This window comes from Lonchura striata, chromosome 9 (assembly GCF_046129695.1).
Source record: "Lonchura striata isolate bLonStr1 chromosome 9, bLonStr1.mat, whole genome shotgun sequence".
NCBI classification, from domain to species: Eukaryota; Metazoa; Chordata; class Aves; order Passeriformes; family Estrildidae; genus Lonchura; species Lonchura striata.
Window position 1 is genome coordinate 23,100,469 of NC_134611.1, and position 20,915 is coordinate 23,121,383.

At 38.3% G+C, this 20,915-nt stretch overlaps 1 protein-coding gene across 2 annotated transcripts in view; it reads left to right on the top strand.

Moving 5' to 3' along the window:
* Positions 1 to 16,895, top strand: part of LOC110477491 (putative oxidoreductase ZK1290.5) — a 44,966-nt gene extending 28,071 nt beyond the window's left edge. For both annotated transcript variants that reach the window (XM_021543287.3, XM_077785473.1), the window contains 5 exons: positions 3,712 to 3,803; positions 8,864 to 9,046; positions 9,589 to 9,648; positions 11,792 to 11,893; positions 16,702 to 16,895. In XM_021543287.3, the coding sequence (XP_021398962.1) occupies positions 3,712 to 3,803; positions 8,864 to 9,046; positions 9,589 to 9,648; positions 11,792 to 11,887 (431 nt within the window). In that variant the 3' untranslated portion in view covers positions 11,888 to 11,893; positions 16,702 to 16,895. The remainder of the gene's footprint in view (positions 1 to 3,711; positions 3,804 to 8,863; positions 9,047 to 9,588; positions 9,649 to 11,791; positions 11,894 to 16,701) is intronic.
* The last annotated feature ends 4,020 nt before the right edge of the window (positions 16,896 to 20,915 follow it).

Genomic DNA, 20,915 nt, shown 5'->3' on the forward strand with positions numbered 1-20,915 from the left:
AATCTTTTTGATCTGAACTTTGTACATTTAATATTCTGGAGGGTATTTAGGAGTTTGATAAAAGTCTGTAGTAGTGCTGGAGAAAGATAAGGCTCACTATTGTACTAAAACAGTGTTGTGGTGCCAAGACAGCCTATTTATGCTTTTCTGTTGCAAGACTAACAGTGCCCATCAAACTTTGTATAACTTGGTATTATGTGGAGTAAAGATAAAAATACCCAATCATTCTCTAAATTGCAATACAAAATACATTAAGCTTAATACTCAACTATATTGCAAACCAATCCATTAGCATGATATAGTGCTTCACAGTAGCTGGGAGAAATACAGCGTGGTGAAATTACCAATGTGGTGTGGGCCAAGATTTTTTTGTGGAGAATAAAAAAGATCCTTACTTTTTCCCCCATTCTAATCAACTGTTATTTTGCCCATATGTTTTCTGATGTGTCTTGCAGAGTTTCATGATAGGTTTTCAAAGCTGGATGAAAGTTTGTGTTCCAGCATTGTGGTCAGTCAGTTTTTAGCATGCATAAAGGAACCAGTGTTCCTACGTTTTTCTTTGAGCCTGTGAAGTCAGAGTCGCAAGGAATAGAACAAAACCTCAGAAGATATAACAGGAGCCTTTGGGAGCTAATGGGGGGTTGCAAACTCTTTGTTTATTGCACCTGGCACTTTCTCAAAATCTGTTTCATAGGGGCCAGACCAATCATTTCCTTAAGCAGATAAGGAGGGTGCTTTCTCTCCCTGAGTCAAAGCTCTGTAAGTTTGTAAATACCACAGTAAAAATGTATATTTTAAGACTACTTTCTAGAGGGATTATAGCTAATATATTGCAAACTTTTATCTCAGGAAACATGAACTTCAGGACTAGTTCAAATGGTTAAGTTAAAAAGAAGTATAGACTTCAAAACCACCTGCAATCACAACAGCTCTAACAACATGTATTGTGGCTGAATTGTCTGAAATGAGATTTTTAAGCATTCTAAACAGGCATTAAATTGGGGGGGATGGGGGGGGGGGTGTCTGCCCCCATTTTCAAGAGCATTCTGGTGTTTTTGAGACCCATGGCAGGAGCTCTGGGGAACTTACCTCTGTTGGTGCTCCATGAGAAAGGAAATACAAGGAAATGTGTCCCCTGCATCTCCCAGGTTATTTCAAGGCAGTGAGTCAGGACCATTTTTCACTAGTTTCTCTATATGCAAGTTGTTTATTTCTGCTGTTGATATAATTTAAGGGATCTTGTTTGATAGACATAGTCACAAGTGTAAATCTGTCAGATAAGGCCCAGGAGATAACCAGACCTTCTGTTTCTTATCCATCTTTTCTTAAATCTTCATTCTTATGAATTAATCCAGAAGATGTAAATGTGGAAATAATTCTGCATAATCCTCTTCTTAAAGTCAGTCTTTCTGAGATTTGGACAATGCAGAGCAACTGTGTTAATCTTCCATCAGGCAAATGGAAGCAATTCTCTAGAATAGAGAATTGACTGATTGTTCATATTTAAGCTCTATTTTCCAGTGTTTTGAATTCATGTTTCCATCATGCATTGAAATAAGATTTTTAATACTGTTAGACTGAGCAATTGTTTAATCACTTTTTGTATTTTATATTGTAATTTAATGCAAAAATCAAAACACTAAGTGTCATATAGTCAAACTGTAACTAACACCAAAGCAATGGAGTTGAAATGGAGGGTTCTAACTTCACCCAAACATGTATGTGTATTTAATAAACTGAAATGTTTTAAGTGTATTCCCTTAAAAAAAAAATCCCTTAAGAAAATACTGGTTTTATAAAAACATCAAAATTCTAATTATTTCTCTGTTTTCTGGGAGAATGTTTACTTTCTTCGTAGTTTTGAATTAAGCTTTCTCTGTGGGACATCACTTTGAACACATGAATGGTATAATTCTGATTTTAGTAGGAATGACTCAGATGACTTCTAATACAAAACATAAATGACCTGAAATTTCTTGATGGGAAATCTTAACACCATGGAACAGACTTCAAAGTCTCCTGTGAGAAATATGCTAGAAGCAAAACATCTTAGAGTATACAGAAGGGGGAAAAAATTGAAGCTTTTTGTGGAAATGTACTATTTCATGTCTGTGACTGAATTTTGTTTTATTTCAATCTGAAATGAAAGCTTTATTCTTCAAGGGCAATAATGGCCTGTTTTTTGTAACTCCTTAGCTTTCAACAATAGTGTATAATATTTTGGTTCGCCATTGTGTTAAATCAGTGTTTTTCTGACTGCTGTGGCATAATGATTTATTAGTGTTGACACTCAATGGTTGTTTGTCAAAAGCTCGGCTTTTGCTCCTTCTGGCAGATTACATACAAATTATGTAAATCACTGTAGTCCTGGTTTTAACCTAATTATGTTATATATCTTGAACAATGATAATTTCTGTAAGGGGAAGGCATCTGGAATTTTAGTTGTTAGTGTATAATTTCTTCTTTTGGTATTCCATGAAAGAAACACATCAAAAAGTGATAGTATGTGTGCAGGTTTTTTTGCTACAGCTTATGCTTTAGTTTATGCTGCTAAAATGTGTAAAGGCTGATTTTATTTTTTTTAAGGACTCTAAATCTGTTTACACAAATTAGCAGTAAGCTGCAACTTCACTTACATAATTTCACAAAGGACTAGAAAAATGCAATTTCTTTTGTTGTATATAGATGCACACCTGTCTATGCATTTTATAGAATGAGTCTGCTCAAATAAATACTGGATTAACAACAGTGATCAGACTTCTGTGTTCACACCCAGAGACAGACTGTAGCATTACAAACTGAAATGCAGCTTAAGTCAATGCAAACAAAGTTCACATACTGAAGAAATTAGCCTGAGCCGTGGTCCACAGAGCACAGAGCCTAAAGAGACCCCTCCTAACCTAGGCCTAGCTGCCTTCCTTGCCAGCTGTGCTTAGCAAAGTAGAAGGACCAAACTATCCCAGAGGGGTGGTGGCAGGCCAGGACTGGGAGTTGGCTTTTATCATATCTGAGGTTTGAAGGAAGACATCTGATTTCTGGCCTGTGAGCTCTTAATTTGTACACATGCGTGCACACTTAAGGTTTGTTTAAAAAATAGCCTTCATATCACCTAGGTCCCATTTGACTTCATTTGCTTGTCAACAGGAGCTGAGAAATCCAGCTGCATTAATCTTTGTGGTTCTTGCTAGGCTCTGCTTATTAACTTGGAGATTTTACACTGAGTTTCATGTAGCATCTTGTAATGATCTAATAGAAGATAGGCAGTATGAGATGGTTCATTTGGGCTGCATGTCCTTGGGTTGTATTGCTCACACCTTATTAGTCTTCAGCAAATGTTCCACTTTCCTTTAGTTTTGGCAAGCTGCTTGGAACACCATTTCCTTCTTTTCATTCTGGTGGAGTCCAATTGTTCTTTGCTTATACTACATTAGCCTTTCCCAGAATTTAGCCTGGAGTTCTTATACGCTGGGGAGTTTCCAGTGTGTTTAGATTATAAAATGATTTCCTAACATGACTGTGACAGATCCACACTTTCAGATAACACTGTCAAACTAGATTTCAGTGCCATTTTTCTGTGTTCCTTTGTGGTATTTTGCTCTGCAGAAATCATGTGAAAAATAATTTTGTCTCTTGAAAGTCATATTTTTCAAATCATTTACCCAAGTAGTTAAGATTGTCCTAAAGTTTTTTTCTTGTTCTGTTTTTCTTTAGGTTTGTGTAAATCAATTGGCGTAAGCAATTTTCTTATCAGCCATCTTGAGCAACTAAAGGAGGACTGTGTGATTACTCCACATGTTAATCAGGTGAGTGTATACATGTATTTAAAGTATCTGGGTTTGAGTTTTTACTTTGGTTTTTTTGGTTAGCAACCTCCTCCCCACTCCTATGGATGAAAGGCTACACCCAAACTATTGTCTTAGTCATGCAATTTCTTTTTTCATTTCTATTTGCGTATTGAAAACCATTCAGGAAGATGACCTGAAGGGTAGGGAAGTCCTTCCTTATATTTCCCTGTCTTACAACCCAGGACATTCCCCCACCTTGTTTCTCGCAGGCTACTTGTTTGTGTCTGGGTATACAGACACAAACAAATGGTCCCTGTGACAGTTTTTCGATGATAAAACAGTTTAGAAATAAAATTCAAGAATCACAAAACATTTAGCATCTTCAGAGTGAGCCAGTTTTTGGAAAGCCTGTGTTTGAATACTTTTGTACTTCCTGTAAGCAACACTGAAAGCATCAGTTAATTACATACCCATGTAAGGGTGCCCTTCCCTTGCTCCCCCCTCCTTTCCTAGTTCACATAAATTCAGTGAGTTCCTGCTTTAGGCAGGTGCTGTGACAACCCTGGCAGAATATTTTTTGCTGCCCTAGGCAGATCTGGGATGGCCACCTACGTACTGGCAGGCTGCCAGGATGCTCGACAAATGTTCCCTTGTTGCAGGTCTCTGCCTCCAGCTGTGCTGGAAGTTCATGCTCCCATTCCTTCCACCTCTGCCAGATAGTGTATGTGTGCTGACATGGATGTGGGAACTGGAATGGATGGAGTGCAGGCACGTGTTTTTCCCCTTCGTACAGGTGGTCAGGATTTCTGGGTTTTTATGGTTTAATATCATTAACAGTCATAAAAGTGTTGCTCAGAGTGTGATTGTCAGAACCAAACAACTCTGATTTTGGCTGTCCACTATGTCCACTATGCTGAGGGTTACAAAAGGGCAATTAATTAATGTTAAATAAACATAAACCCATATAAAATATTTAAATCCCGTTATTCAAAATAAACCATTAAAATATATGTTAAGATGGGCAAGTTGATGATTGTTTACCAAGGTTCAAGAAATGCACACCTACAAAGACTTACTACAGTTTGGCATGAATTGTTACTGCCTGTTAAATAATAGTAGCTTTTCAATTTTCTACTAAAGCACTGCAAGGAAAAAATAGTGATTTTGTTTTGAAATTTCCTCTTACCCACAGTTTCAAAATGTTACCAGTCTTGTTTTTTCAGTGGTCTTCATGGAGACAAGCTGTTTCTTGGTGCTATTTGACAAAACTCTTTTTCTGAAGCTAAAAAGAGGAGACAAAAAGTAGAGGTGGTGGTGGTGATACTGAAGGATGGGAGAGGGCCCCTGCTACCCTGCTAGTCATTTCTTTGAGAGGCTACACAGCAGTTCTGAATTGAAAGCAAAAACCAACAATTAGTTACCCATACCATTGCCAAGTGTTCCACCTAAAACAGTTTTGTTATAGCATTAATTAATACATTTTTAGAGTTAAAGGAATTTATAAACCATGCTTTAGCTTATCCTCAAAAATGTATGTATTCTGTTTCTTGCTTAGTGTTGGAAAGTTACTGAGCCTGATGGTAAGATTACTTAAGTACTATCAAATAAATAATGAATTTCTACATTCAAATTGGGAATGCTGTACTGAGTTCTTATTTCACTGTCCACAACTTATAATACAGTTTTTTCACTATATTTATGCATAAAATTGTATACTGTTTCAATGGACCTACTAAATATAAAACATTTGCAAATAGTCATTAGATACAAAGTCTAAATATTGAAGAAACAAGTGGAGGAAAAATACTTCCCTTTTAGAGTTCTTACAATTACAACAGTCCCCTTATGATGTTAAAATTGAAAGTTCTTTTTTTTTTTTCTGTGAAGGGGAGAAAGTAGGAAGGCAGGAGAAATAGGCAATACTTCTGTTTTACAAACCAAGTAAGTACTGCCTTTCTTCTCAGTTCCTGGGAAAAAAACAGTATTGTCATGTTCTTTTAAAGAAGCAGGCAAGACCTGTCTTTTCAAGAATATGGTGTTGCTAAGTTATTTATTAACAAGCAAGCACCATTTAAAATTTCAATATACTATTAAAAGTACTGGTAAAAACTTTAAAATGATGATACTTTATTCTAGCATCATGAAGAGTGAAACTTACATCCTAGAAGTTCCAATTTTGTGTGCCAGAGTTTTGCAATTGACTTGGCAGTAGGAAGTTTGGATTTACACTCAAAAAAGAAATCTTTTTAGTCTCTCTGAAGGCTCATTGCCCTGTCACTTGTTACAGGAAAAAAATATATTTTATAAGTACTTAATAAATATGTATGTTTCATTTACTAAAGTGATGCACTGAACCCAAATAGAAGCTGTTCCTCTATTAATTCCAGATAGGAATGTTCATCAATATTTTTCCAGTCCTGGAGAAGTGTGAATTACTGTGTAATGACCTCAGGGAGATTTGCTACATTGTTGATATTGCCATTAATACTGAGCTCTGTTGTGTAAATTTGTACAAGGTAGAAATGCATATGAGACATCAGAAAACAACCCCTTTGTACATAAACTCAGTTAAACTGTTCTTCTATATAGAAAATACTCATAGGCTTGTATTTCAGTTTCATAAAGAGAAAAAATTGTAAAACATTCCCATTGAGAAAATTACTGAATTGTAGATGTGCAGAAACTTTATCATGTGAAAAGGACCAGAGCAGGGTAGAAAGAGTGCATCATCATCTGAGGTATGACTTTCTAGGGCCATGTGTCAGGGTTGTTATTAGGCTCAGCTTTTCCCCATTTGCTAGGACTTGTGAAAAACACTGCTTTAGTTGGAGGTTCCCTATGGCTGGGCATGTCACAGCTGTGAAGTTCTGTGATGTGAACTGCAAACTGTTCTATTAAACAGATGCCAGTTTTTACATGTCAGTCAATCAGGGCAGAGTGCCAGAAATAATCAAGATCTTCCTCTGCCATCACATGACAGCCCTTCCCTGAAAAAAGTCTGGTGACAAAAATAGCAAGGGTGGGGCAAGACAGGAAGCAAGAATTGTTATTTTGAGGGGAAGCATATGTTGACCACTCACCTTATGCCTCTTGTAGCTCAGGATCCTAGTGCCTAGCATTCAGATGCTGCTAGAAGCTTCCAGAATGTTCTAATTTAAAAAAAAAAACAAAATCAAAATTGTTTATTTTATTTGATGCATTTTATTATTTTAGTAATATACTTAAGAAGAAAAATACTTGCTTCCGTCAACACAAAACTGCATGTGTCAAAATGTCAAAAATTCAATTCCTTAAAATTGGGAGTCTCTGTATTCAGTGAAAGCCATAAAGTATGATCTTTCCAGATGGGAAGTAGTTGTTGCTATGATTCTGCTTGTGAAGCAGGCGGGTGATATCTCAGCATACTGCTCTTGATTTGAACATTTCTGGTGTAACCTGGAACTGTGCTGCCTGTAGTCTTACTAGACCAGCAGGTAAATTCTACTTGCAGTTTAGTTAGTAATAAATGTTGAATAAATCACATAGAGGCACTGCCAATGTTTCAGCATTTGTCCCAAGTACATAATTTTTTGTTTCATATTTTCTGAGCTACGTTATTTGCTATACTTAATGTAAAGAACTGTTAAAATTGCTTATTATTCTTTTATTAATCCAGTGATACACCTGGTTTGCTCTTTCACTTTTCCCCTCGTAGTTTTGCATAGATACAATGAGAATATTTTGTATCCAGCTCAGGTGCAAACAAGTGAATAACTGTATGACCTAAGCACTGCTCTTACACATACAAACATGAAATACAAAGGGTACTCAAAGGTCAAGAAACATCAAAGGTTGAAGACATGGATGTCTGCTGCTTGAACCTTGTTCCCAAGTCCACCTAGTAATTTAGATCATAGCAGCTTAAGGCTGACTCAGCCCAGCCTTCCAGGGGCACAGTTTTTTCTTAGCTCATATTGAATGACTGCCAGCCTATTGTTCCTGACTATTGTTGTTTGAAAAGACAACATGTACTAAAGATGAGAAACAGGAAATGTTCATTTGTCCTCTTTGTGGCAGAAGAAATTTTCCAGATTCCACGTATTGAGGTGATTGCTCAGAAGAGTATTTTTCTTCAAAATGCGTAAGAGTTCAATCCCTGGAACAATGCTGATGACCAGTCACAAAAATACATCACATGATTTTGTATTTTGTTAAAGAAAACACTACCCACTTTCATCTAAATGCAGAGTAATGTATGCTTCTTACAATGAATAGACTGTGAAATACTTATTTAAATAACTTATTAAGGAACATTACAGAGTTTCTTTTCTTGTTTTAGCTACATGCCAGAATATGTCTCTCCTCTGAGATTATTACTGTCCAATAACTTGTTTTTCCTTTTGCTTCCAACAGCAATGTCTTTGTAGCTTGTTACTTTTCCTCTTTTAATTGGTTCGTGGCAATTCTGATCTTCCTTCCTACAAAGGGTCTCCCTTCACACATCAATTCCACAGCATGATTGCTTCTCTGCACAAGCTGATGGTGACACCACACACAGAACGCAGGATTTGCCATGTGCAATCCATGCCAACAGGATTTGCTTCCAAGGTCAGGTCCTCATCCTAAGCAAATTGTTGTGGTTGGTCGCTTGCAAACCCAGCCCCTGCTCAACATCCTCCCCTTGACTGGGCAATTCAAAGATCATTAGAAAGAATCATTAGTAAAGAAGCAGGAAAGAACATAGATTTGGGGAAGAGAAAGTAGTCTCAGAATATCAATAAAAATGACTTGATGCTGACTTCCATTGTGCATTTGTATATAGTGAAAGTCCAGCTGCAGGTCAGACAGACAACTGTACCTTGTTTCTGAGGGAAACATAAAATACAGTTAACTTTTTATGCCAATTACTCTTAAAATATGTGATTAATACCCTTCTTGTATCTTGTAAAACTAATACCTTTCATCTACTTCCCAGAAGCAATGACATCACTCATGTTCTATCTTTAAAACAGGAGAAAAGTAATTTTAATTTTCATGGATGTTTTCTATGAAATTTATTTTCAGGGGTTTTACCTGAAGTTTATTTCTATTTATCTAAGGTTGAATACCACCCTTTCCAAAGACCTCAGGAGCTGGTTGATTATTGTAGGAGCAGAGATATTGTTTTTGAAGGCTACTGTCCTTTAGCCAAAGGTGAAGCACTCACTCATCCTGCTGTAATTCAGCTGGCAAAGAAGTACGGCAGAACTCCAGCACAGATTTGCATACGCTGGAGCATACAGGTAATGGAGGGTGGTAATAAAAATGTGTCTTTTTTCTCAGGAAAAAGATGCAAATAGTTTGGGGTTTGTTCATCAAACCAGAATTTGTACAGAAGGTGTTTCTGCTTTCAGTATGTTGATATTGTGTGAACTGGTGGCTGTACTGGAAATTTAGAATGTAGTACACAAATCATGCCAGTATTTAAAGCATTAAGTATTATAAATAATCTGGTTGTAGAGAATAAGAAACACCATTAAGAAGTGTTTCCAAAGTAAATGTTACAAGCAGTATCCCTCATAATTTCATTTCTATATAAAGTATATAGAATATAAAGTACTAAGCAGTGAAATAATGTATTAAGTTGATATAAACCATGTAGTGTGTCAGAAATCAACACAGTGTATATAACTGCAGTTGCAAATGGCATGGAAAAATGTCAGTGTCCCCCAGAAAATGAAATTAGAACCTCAGAAGATGTGAGGAATTTATTGTAATGGCTTGAAGATATATAATTTTCTTAAAATCTGCAAATTTTATTGATGAGAAGCATAATTCTTTTCAGAATGGGATTGTCACTATTCCAAAGTCAACAAAGGCAGAACGGATAGAGGAAAACTGCAAGGTAAGATTTGGTTAAGCACTTAAGCCTGGCTAACATCCAAGTAAGAGTTGTTAATATTTTGGGTTGCCTTCCCATTTTCCTTTCCAGTTTTGTACTGGGGTAACTCAGTCAAAATTGGCAAATGATGGTACCATGAAATGACCACAATGTAGGAAAAAAACTATAACTAAAAAATATCAGAAAAGACCTGGAGAGAAAATTACTGTATATAAAGAAAAATCCACAGAAGACCATTTGTAGTTGATTTTTGTCATTAGTAGTTCTAGTTATTACCTGTCTGGTTATAGAACATCCTAATCTGGTTATGGTTACATTCTTTTTGTGATAGCCACATAGGTCAAATGGAGGGAGTTTGGATGTTATACATAACCGTTTATGAAAGCTTTAAAACTCACTTGGGGATAGCTCCAACATTAAGACCTTCCAAGGAAATCACAGTCCTGCCTGTCCTGACTCTTCCCCTGTCTTCTCCTTCTACTCAATGTTCAGAAAAGCATGAAGGGGCTGGAGAAAGAAAAGTGGAAATGAATGATAATTGGCAGCGTGATTCCTCCCCTGCACCTTTTTTTAATTTTCTTTTCATACCAAATAGTTTTCATTCATTACTTGCTTTGCGTCTCTATTTCTCTAATCTGCAAGAGTTCTTTCTTTAGGGTAGGTGAAACCACAACTTATTTCCAAAAATATCAAAGGGGTATGAACTACTGTGGCAAATCTAGAAGAAACTTTGCAAGAAGACATGAATGTTCCATCTGCTATTTTTATCCTTCTCTGTGTGTGTGAAGGTGTGAATCCATATACATGTAATGAGAATTTCTGCTGGTGGCCTGTTTGTACAGCTCAGGCTTTGACTGTTAATTCTGACATTCACACAGCCTTCTGTGGTACAAGCACAGCTGCTTGTGGGAACTAGATCAGAGAACAAAACCAGTTTGAAAAGCCTTCCTTGTACTTTAATTTTCTCCAGTAATATTTGAAATCTAGATTAATTTCATTTTTTACAGAGTTTACTCTATGGCACCACCAATTCATTTCAGGCAACTCAGGGAATGTGTTACAATCCAAACTGTAAACATTTAAGATGGACAGAGGTGACAACTGGCACAGTCATTGAGTGTTGTTTATCACACCTGCCTTCTTTTTCTTTCCCTCATGTTTCTGTGTTGGCCTGTCTATACCACTTCTGGTCACACTGGTCCTCATTAAACCCTCAGTATATAATACATAGGGTTTCTAGTTCTGGGACTGCTCCCTGGTTTAAGCTTAAAAGGCTTGAAAGAGCACTGAGATTTGATTACAAGGATCATTCCAGAAAACTGTTGCTGGATAATGCAGGATGGGAGGAGCTCATTTGGCTACAGTTCAGGCTCCACACAATCTTTTTACTGAGCACAGAGGAGCTCTGACAAAGAGAACAGAAGCAACTTCCTGATGATAACGTCTCAATAGGACACCTGCTAAGAAAGCATTGGCACCATCATTCACATAGCAGGTATGGCCACAGGAGAAGGCAGTGGCTGTAAGAACCCATGTTTGAAGACAGGTAATTGCTTTCAAGTTTGAGTTAGTACTGAGGCACTGTAGCACTTTTTCTGTATTTAGCTGATTTGTGAGAATTTTGTTAGAGTCATAGAACAGACAGACACAGCCTATGGCTTGTTAGCTTTTTGAATGTCCTGGTGCCTTCTAAAAATTCTCTTTGTCTAAAGATCTGAGAAAGAGAACTGTAACCCTCTAAACTGAACATTGGGATGTAAGTGAAATACTGAGCTAATTCTTCCAAAGGGATTTCTGTCAGGATAGTCCTATACCTACCTCTGGCAGTGACAATAGAGAGGGCTGTCAAAAACAGCTTTGATACTACCTTTGTCTTGGATCCTTGCCTGAGGCCAGAGTGCTACAAAACCATCTTAACATAGTCTGCATATAAAAATGAGTCACTAAAGGAGCAAAAGACTCAATGGAGCCTGTCAGCTTGATGGAGTATTTTTCTAGGACAAAATATAAGAATTTTCTGAAAGAAAAATATATAAAAATTGGGCCTCACATTTAAGTGAATATTGGTCAGTTAAATACTAGAATATCTCTGAGGTTGTTGATTCTCTCTGTGTTCATGATGTTAACTATATATGCATTCCCACAGGTGTTTGATTTTACAATAGCAGAGGATGATGTTGAAATTCTGAATGGAATGCATGATGGGAGACATGTTTCCTGGGATCCAACTTCTATTGTGTGAATCAAGGTTTGAGCTTTTTTTTGCTTTCTCGGGAATCAGTGAGTCACACCACGTAATTTTAATTCAGAGAAGGTTACAGTAAGAATCTAATCAAGATAATGATGTCTGCTAATAATGATGACTGATTTGAAATCCTGAACATTGGCAACAGACAAAAGATATTTTTGAGGGTAACAATTTTGTACAACCCTCAGAGAGATTTTAGATTTCCATCTCAAATGCTGTTCCACAGTGCACTGAAGTCCATGCAAAGACTATTTATACCACAGACCCTTTATATATTAAACAGCATCAGGCTGTTTAATTCAAATGAGGAGATACTCCTTGAAAAATATAGGGCAAAAGTGCTACCTGTTAGTGTGCAATATAGGTATTGGGTATGAAATAATTTTTCAAATACTTTGAGCGATACAATATATGAAGAAGAAAAAATGGATAAAAAAATGTTCATGACTTTATCATAACAGCATTTATGGTGTACAATAGACTGCAAATCTCCATCAAAAATATAATTTAATTACAGTACACAATTTTTGAGGATCACCAAAAAAGTTTTATGCATATCACAGCATTACTATGGCATTGACTCGGAGAATTCTATGCATATTAGTTACTAGCCTGTAGATAAACCAAAGTAGAAATCTTTCCAGCCAAGTCCAGGCACAAATAAACTATTTGCAGGGCCAAGAGGTGAGAAAGCTCCAAGAGCCAAAAATACATCTTTATTACTAATTACTGGAAATTGGGGTGAGTTTTTATAGCTTTTTGTGAGAATTAGTTTAGATTTCATTTTGGGTTTGTTCAGGAAATCCCATTAAGAGACTATACAGTTCCTCAGATTTTCTTATAAAATAGGTGTCTCTATAGAGAGAACGAATATGGATAAATGTAGCTCACAGATCGGTTTTGAGAAATATGCCTGCCGAATCTATTGGCTTAGTATTTAACTAAGTCACACTGGTTTGATATTTTAGGAGTTCCTGTGTCTAGAAAGGTATGGAAAATCTGATTATGATTTATATTGTGTGTGGACTTCCTGAGGCAGTTTTCCCAGTGCTGTTCTGCTTTAGTCATATTGTGAAACAAAGCTCCTTAGCTTTTTTATCAAGAAGTGGCTTACAGCAATCACATGTTCTAGCCTGCATTGTTTTTCCTCAAAGTGTAGAGCTTCTATACAGCTTGGCTAAAATCCAGACAAATTTACCTTTTAGATAACAACTTCTCAGAATTATTGTCTAGTTTTTTTTCTGGTAAACTTGTCCACAAAAATTTGTCTAGATTTGCCTCTGGAATAGTTTCTATGAAAAACAAGATATTGTATGAAATGCTGGTCACTAATACCTTCACAGTGTGGTGTTCTGAGAAATATACACAATCTCCAGAGCAAGGTTATTTTCTAGTTTCAAGCATGGCCTGCAGTCTGAGTGGCTCCAGTATCTGGGAATGCCACTCTTGGTGTCTAAAAACAGCTCTGTACCTGAGCTCTGGCTCAGCTGTTGTGATGAGGGGTTCAAGAGTTTCAGGCAGTAAGGCTCATTTATAAAATTTTTAGGCGTTTCTCTTAGCTTTTGCATAAAACTGTGGCAATGACTAAGTGAAAGTTGGAAAGATTGTCCAGAAATAAACCTTTCTACCAGTGGCTATCAGCTAATACTGCTTTTGAAAAGAACAATGCCTTAGAAGTATGAAAAAAATGCAAACTGTGCTGTTGAGGGACTCCTTCCTTCACAGTGTATCTGAATCAATGAAACAAGGACTAGAAGTGAGTCATGTGCCTGATATTTCCTAAATACGGCTTTTGGCAGTGATGACTTTCTAAGATTTTACAAAACACAGGCTGGAGTTTCACCTCTAGTTCTCTCTAAAGAAACAGACATCACATCAATATACTGCTTCAAACATAAATGATGTGTCAAAGGAACCAAATATTTATGTTGGCTAGCAAATTCTAGCTCCAGTGTTACCAGAACAGTGTCACTTAGGACTACATGGTTAAAGCTCCATGCTCGTTGCAACACTTACAGGGTTTTGCACTTGATTCTGACTGACCACCTCCCTGTTCTGAGCTAATAGAAATTAAACCAGATTTTCTTGCCAATGCCCCACACAGGGTAGTGTGAAAATGGCTGTGAGTTCATTAATATATTTCAGTGTTCCTTCTGTCAAAGAGATTTTACAATGTTTTTGGTTTTTGGTGTCTGCACACCTGCTTTTGCGAGAAAGGCAAGCCACCATTTTCTCAGGCTAGGTCATGGTTTCTAAGCAGTTCAGTGAGTAATGAGAGGAATAATCAGGAATAGTATTATTAAAAGAGCATTCTTCTTAAGGAGTAGCTGGGGCAAGTTACAGTTTTAATCTGCTACTTTTCTAATTATGTTCAGGGTGAATTGTTGTTGGTTCAGGCTTTTTCTCTGTGGTGGGTTTTTTTCATTATTATTTTGTAATCTTTCCTAAAATTTCCATTGCTGCCAATTAGTGCCCTTAGAACTACAGAAGAGTTTAATTTAGCAATGTACTAAGTGAGGTGTAACTTGAGACGACGTAAGATTTTAAGTGCTGACTCAAGCTATCTTTCTCCCAGGTGTGATGAGCAGTTTTGCACATTGTGCCTCACTAATAGCCATTGTTTCCTGTTAGAAGCTATAATTGCCCAAGAGACTGAAACCCTGTTATCTCTTGTGGCCTTGGGATAGTTCACTGAAGCCTCTTCCTTTGACTGTGGTATTCACAAATTTTACAGTTTGTTAATTTAGAATAATTGAGCAAGTCCTCTTTTACTTTTGGTGAAGTTGCAGAAGGAAAGACAGACTCAGTGGATTCATATTTTATGTTCCTGTCTACAACTACATTGGTATTATTCTGGCAGTAATAATTCTTAAGCAAGGGCTGCTGAAGAGTAAGTGCACATAACCTCATCTAAATGAACCTTTCTAAAGTACTTCCAACATTGGTCAAAGAAATAAGACAACTAATAAGAAATTGACAAGTGAACACTAACGAGATTTAGGAATAGCAGGGAGGAGTAATTTATGATAAGAGACATAGAACACAGAAGACCAAAAGAGTATAAAAGTTCTGGACATATAAAACCAGAAAGTTTATTTCTGTTTTTTATTTCTTCTTTGGTCAGATAGCCTAGAGGTGCTCATTTTAAAGATTTTGCTGTTTTAAACTCAGAATTTATCCCTCAAGTGAATTCTTGGAATTATATGCACATTCTTCCCCAGGGTTGAAATTCTTCCTCTTGTTCTTATTTCTGTAAAACAAACTTCCCCTAGAGAGAATATTTGTTCACCTTTCTACAGTGACCTTTTTAAAGATACATCAATGCATCAATTTCTTCTTTGTAACTCATCGTCTTACCAGTAGGATCTGGGAATACACCAGAAAACTGAAGGCACTTTTTCTTCCCTATCATTATGTCATTTATGGTAGTGACTGACTGGGACACTCCTTTTCACTGTGTCCCAATAAACCATTATTTAAAATAAGATGCAATTTATCAGTGCTATCTACCTAAATGCAGTCAGCTGCCTTTGCAAGAGCTCTGTGACTCCTAATGGAAGGAAACTCTTGAAACAAATAAGGAAAAGAAAAATATAAACTAAAAGCCAGTGGAAAGGGTGAGGCCATTTTCTGTGCTGCCAAGTAGCTTCCTGCCTGACTCTGAGTAGCTCCTTCTCCTATTTTTCTTTTTTCTTTCTGGTTTTCATCTCTTATATTACTGGAGATGAAGACACCTAAAAATGTTTCATAGGAGAATAATGGAAATGGGTTTTTAAAGTGAATATTCAGGAATTTTTTTAATCGGGCTGCAGAAGTGTTTCTATCACACCTGTTCCCCCAACATGACTTCCAAGGCATTATTTTCTGAGTAGAAAATAAACTGTATGCTTTTGAGTTCACAAATCTACTAGGCCAAGCCGACTGCATAATATTCACACCTCTGTGGTTAACCCATACTTTTGAAAATGGGGGTAAAGGTGGTGGAGCTCTTGCTGCTACTGATTGAATCCAAAGCAACTAACTCTTTCCACATTGCCACACCCCTCCCAAAGCTTTGAAGCTCACCTCTGCCAATTGTGCATTGGGTAGAAATAACAGATAAGACAACTTTCTGATAATTTTTTTGTGTTGCTGTGTTGGGAGACTTGTTCTGTACCTAGTTTTATAACTTTTGCAGCCTCCAGTAAGATGTGTGCAGGCTGGAAAGGAATTGTTGAGCGTGTGCCCTGATCCCCAGCGCTGTGCCGTGTGTCAGGCCGGAGCGGCTGCTCAGAGCCCGGCAGGGACAGGGACGGGCTGCAGCAGAGCTCATCGCTGTGCCCGGGTGGAATCTGTGTGACCCTGACAGTGGCCTGGCCAGCCAGTGCCCTTTGAGAAACATCCTGTAGTTGAGCTACTAGTAGGAAGTTCAAGAGTGTATTAGCAATTTTATCATCCTATTAATGATTGCTCCATATATTAGAGTGTGTTAGACTTTTGGGTACAATGATATCCATGCAAACTATTGCATGTCACTTTCTCAACTACTTCAATTCTTTCCCTTCAGACTTGAGCTTTTCCTAGTAATATATTCAGCTTAGTGGGCTAAAAATAAAGTGCAGATTCTCACAAAAATGTATCTAGTAAACTTTTTACAATTGCCTTTTTAAACAAAAAAGGCCATTTAATTAATATCATTTGTCAATATCAAGCACTTAAAACCAGACCTCAGTTATAGAATCTAAGTTACAGAATACTAATACTGAAAAAAATATGTGTGCTTTAATCTTTGCAATGTTCTCATTACTTTTTTTTTTCCTTCAAACCAGGTTTTTGATTCTAATCTGAAGAAAGAAGATAGGGAATTTTTTAATACTGTGAATATCAACAGAAAATTAATTCATCTAACATACTCCCTGTGGAAAGAATAATTTAAAACCAGATTGTTCTAAACTGGAAAAGTGATGTAACCTGAACATTAATTAATTTTAAACTGAACAATAAATCTGAATTGTTCTCTTGGGCAGGCAGTATACTCAAGAATCAGTATAAATGGTTTGTAGTTACTCTTATGTTAACAAATTAATAAAATAATTTAATTTACTGTGTGTAGCTTTCTTACAGATGCAGAAATACCTTCAGTGTCTTTTTTGCTTTCTTAGAACTTTCCCGTATAGTCTCCCAGTATGGGTTAGTTATCTCACAATATTATAATTTTCTTCTGCCTGCATGTATTTCATTTAAGGTGTCACTGGAACCCATCTGAACACATTAATTAGGTGTATTTTTTTACTTCCAGATTTTGAAAAGTATTAATTACTTGAAGGTATGTAAGAGCATGGTACAATGTATGTAAATCTTGACAAATGATTCAAAATATGGAATATTTGTTCAGGGATTGCAGCAGAACAATGAATCCAACTTTTTTATTTCTTCCAGTCAAGAGAATTTTGGGGGATTCTGCAGGCCATTCTTGATATTTTCTTGGTGACCAAACCTGCAATTTGGTACTGTTTCACAGATCTCCTGTCATGCCCCAGCACTTCAGAGAGGATTGTCTCCCTTTGTGACCTAAGCTACATCGGGATGAATAAAAGTAGTTTTTGCTTATATGGACAAAGACTTTTGAAAAGTGCAGAAGAATGACGTGTTGGAGAAAAATCCTTTGCTAATCTCCCTTGCAGGGATTGTCACTATCTTTTCAAGATGGATAGTGTTCAGACACTCCTCTGATGCAATTGTGAGCTGTCCAGCTGCACTGGGAGAATTGGGTCTGGTGGTGTCAGAGGCCACCAGTCTTTTGATATGCAGGCATTGGGTGGACCCCAGCTTACAGCTTCTTTTCTGACAAGATCAAAGCATTTTCCTGCAAGGAAATAGCTCTGTGACTAGCCATGTTTCTGCAATCCTGACCAAGCTAAGCTCTCACTGGAAGTTCCACAAGAACTTGGGTTGTCACACACAGTCAGTGTTATTTTGTTGTTGTTCATGCCATTCCCTATAATGTGAGTTTCTGCTCATCCTGGAAACTATCTAAGAGCATATACATACTCAGGATCCCTGTGAAGAATGTGTCTTTCTCTTTGTGCTAGTAGACATGTCACAGAACATTTTTTTAACCAGTTTAGCCAGGTGAGGCGTCTGTTCTGTGTCAGGTTGGTGTCCTGATGTGCACAGCCTTTCTGCTGGCATTTGACAGAGACCTGCATTCTGGTTATTTCTGAAATGCATTAATAACATTGTGTTGTTCTTTCTCCTTATTCTGACCATGGGCAATTCCAGAATCGAGTTCTCAGAGGAGCCGTGTATACACTGGATTTCTGTAGTAGAAGTGCAAGCTTCCTTATCAGTGGACACGGCACTGAGAAAGAGTTCTCATTCTGTTGGTGGCTTGTTTTCCTGGTGAGACTGGAGTTTAACCCTGGTTTAAACCCCCTTGCTAAACACTTACCAGCAACTACAGTTTTGGTAGAGTTGGCTGGACCAACCTGAGTAGTCCCATGTTTGTGTTTCAGTCCTTGTAAGCAGGTTAGAACCTGTGCAGTTGAGCTATGTTAACCTATCTTCTCTGAGGGTTTAGAAAGCCTTCAGTGCAAATCCAGCTGATCTGCCTCCATTTACCTGTGAAGAGTGAAGCTATGTTTCAGTTTCCTCAGTGCCAAGGTGTCAAGAAGGCTGTAAATGTATGTGGTCATCTAAGTTTAACGATGCCTTTTGTGATACAAGTACCCACTTTTTGGAATGGAACTGAAATTGCCTGCATATTTTGCCCAGTGCTGCACCTGTGTTGGACAACTCCCTGTATCACTATCGGGTAAGAGAGGCAGATGTGAAGGACTTGGGGGTGCTGGTGGATAAGAGTCTGGACATGAGCCTGAAGTGTGAGTTTGCAGCCCAGAAAGCCAGTGGTATCCTAGGCTGCACCATAAGGACTGTGGGCAGCAGGTCAAGGCAAGAGGGGATTTTTCCCCTCTGCTCCGCTCTGGTCAGGCCCCACCTGCAGTGCTGTGTCCAGCTCTGGGGCTCTCAGCACAGGAAAGACATGGACCAGACATGGTCAGAGCAGGTCCGGAGGAAAGATGCAAATAATGACCACAGGGCTGGAGCACCTCTTCTAAGGAATGGCTGAGAGAGTTGGGTTTTTTTAGTCTGGAGAAGAGAAGGCTCTGCAGTTACTTTCTTGTGGTGCTTAAGAATATAAAGGGGCCCTACAGGAAAGCTGGAAAGGGACTTTTTACAAGAACATGTAGTGTCAGGACAAGAGAATGGCTTCAAACTGAAAGACAGTGGGCTTAGTTTCAATATTGATAAGAATTTCTTTGCTGGAACAGGTTGCCCAAAGAAAGGGTGGATGTCCCCATCCCTGGAAATGTTCAAGGCTAGGTTGGATGGGGCTTTGAGCATCCTAACCTAGTGGAAGATGCCCCCACCCATGGCAACGGAGTAGGAACTGGGTGATCTTTAAGGTCTTCCATTCCAACCCAAACCATTCTGTGGTTCTGTAATTTTACACAGGCTCTGACAATTAATTTGCTGAATGTCACATCTCTGAGATGGTATCCTCTCAGCTGGTAGCCAATAGCCTGGACATGAAAGCCTGCACATCTGACTAATGAAACCCTGAATCATTCTATCCTTTAATTAAAGCATGTTCCTTTAATATGTTCCTCTTACTTAAAATTATGTAATAATTATTTCCTAGAAGAAAATGCCTAATTAATGCACTTTTATTTAGTATTTTCTATGTATTAGATAAATAAGGGGGAAAGCTTGAAATATCTGGGGTATGTCAGGCAGTTGCAGGGGATACATATGTCAGCCTCAAGCATGATTTATCTCGTGCATTTTCTGACAGTTGTGACTTAACGGCTGCATTTTCCTCCAGGCTCTCAGGAGGCTAAATATCTTTTCAAGTTTCTAGCTTTGTGGTAGAAGAGTAAATGTCTGTTTGCCAGTGTAATTTATCTGAGTCATTCTGGGACGGGTGTGGAGCAGTTGAAGCATGACTATTAGCATAAATAAGAGAGGGACCCTCTTCCTGAGGGTAGAATACTTGTACTGTCTTTCAGAGGAAAGCTGCTTCCCCATAACAACTGCTACAGCTAATTGATGGGCACAATACTTTAAACTGAAAGACCCAATTTATTGCACTTTGGCCTATTGTGATATTCTTTTACATTTCAATTTGGAGTTAACAAGAGCAGAGCAAGGAAGGAAGAGGAAATTTCTGCAGTAAGTGCAACGACTAGAATATACCAGAGCTGGCATTTCACATATGCCAAAGGTGCTTTTTCTTTTAAAAAGAATATACAATATGATACAGTGGTAACAGTGTTAAGTAGTTGCCATTGCCAGTTTTGTTTCTGAAAAAAATGCATTAAAAACTTTTCTTCGTACTTTCAAACATAGTTGTTTTACAGCATCCTCTGAACATGCAGAGGTTAGTTTTGGGGATTTTTAGTTTTTTGGGGGGGTTATCGGTTGGGGGTTTTTTGTTTGGGTTTGTTTGGGGTTTGTTTTGTTTTGGGGTGTTTTGTGTATTTTGGTTTTTGTTGTTTTTTCGGTTTGGTTTTCTTTTTTCATGTGGAAACACCAACACCTGGTGCTGTTTGACAGTGGCAGGAACTGAGTTTATCCCCCATGAGCCAGTTCTGGCTTCTTCCCCGCAGAGTGCAGCCTGGCACCATCCTCGCCCCATGGGGCTGCTGCCTCCCCGGGGAGCCGCTGGTGAGTCACTGCGGGCCACGAGTGCGGGTGGCAGCCACCGGGCCTGCCACGGCAAAAACACCTTGGTTGTAGTGAGAAAATGGAAGAGCTTCTTTCGGGTGTTTCCTTAAACAGGACTTACACTGTCCTCTAAGAGGGGGAACGGAGGTAGCATACGGGACGCTGCCTTTGGCCATAACCTTTCGGGGGGCAGGAAAGCCGGGCGGGCGGGAAGCTGCCCCCGGCACCCCGCAGGAGCCGCGCTGGGAGCCGCCGGGCCGCGCCAGCACCTCCTTCCCCGGAATGCCGGGTGCGCCCGGCGGCGGCTCTCAGGTCA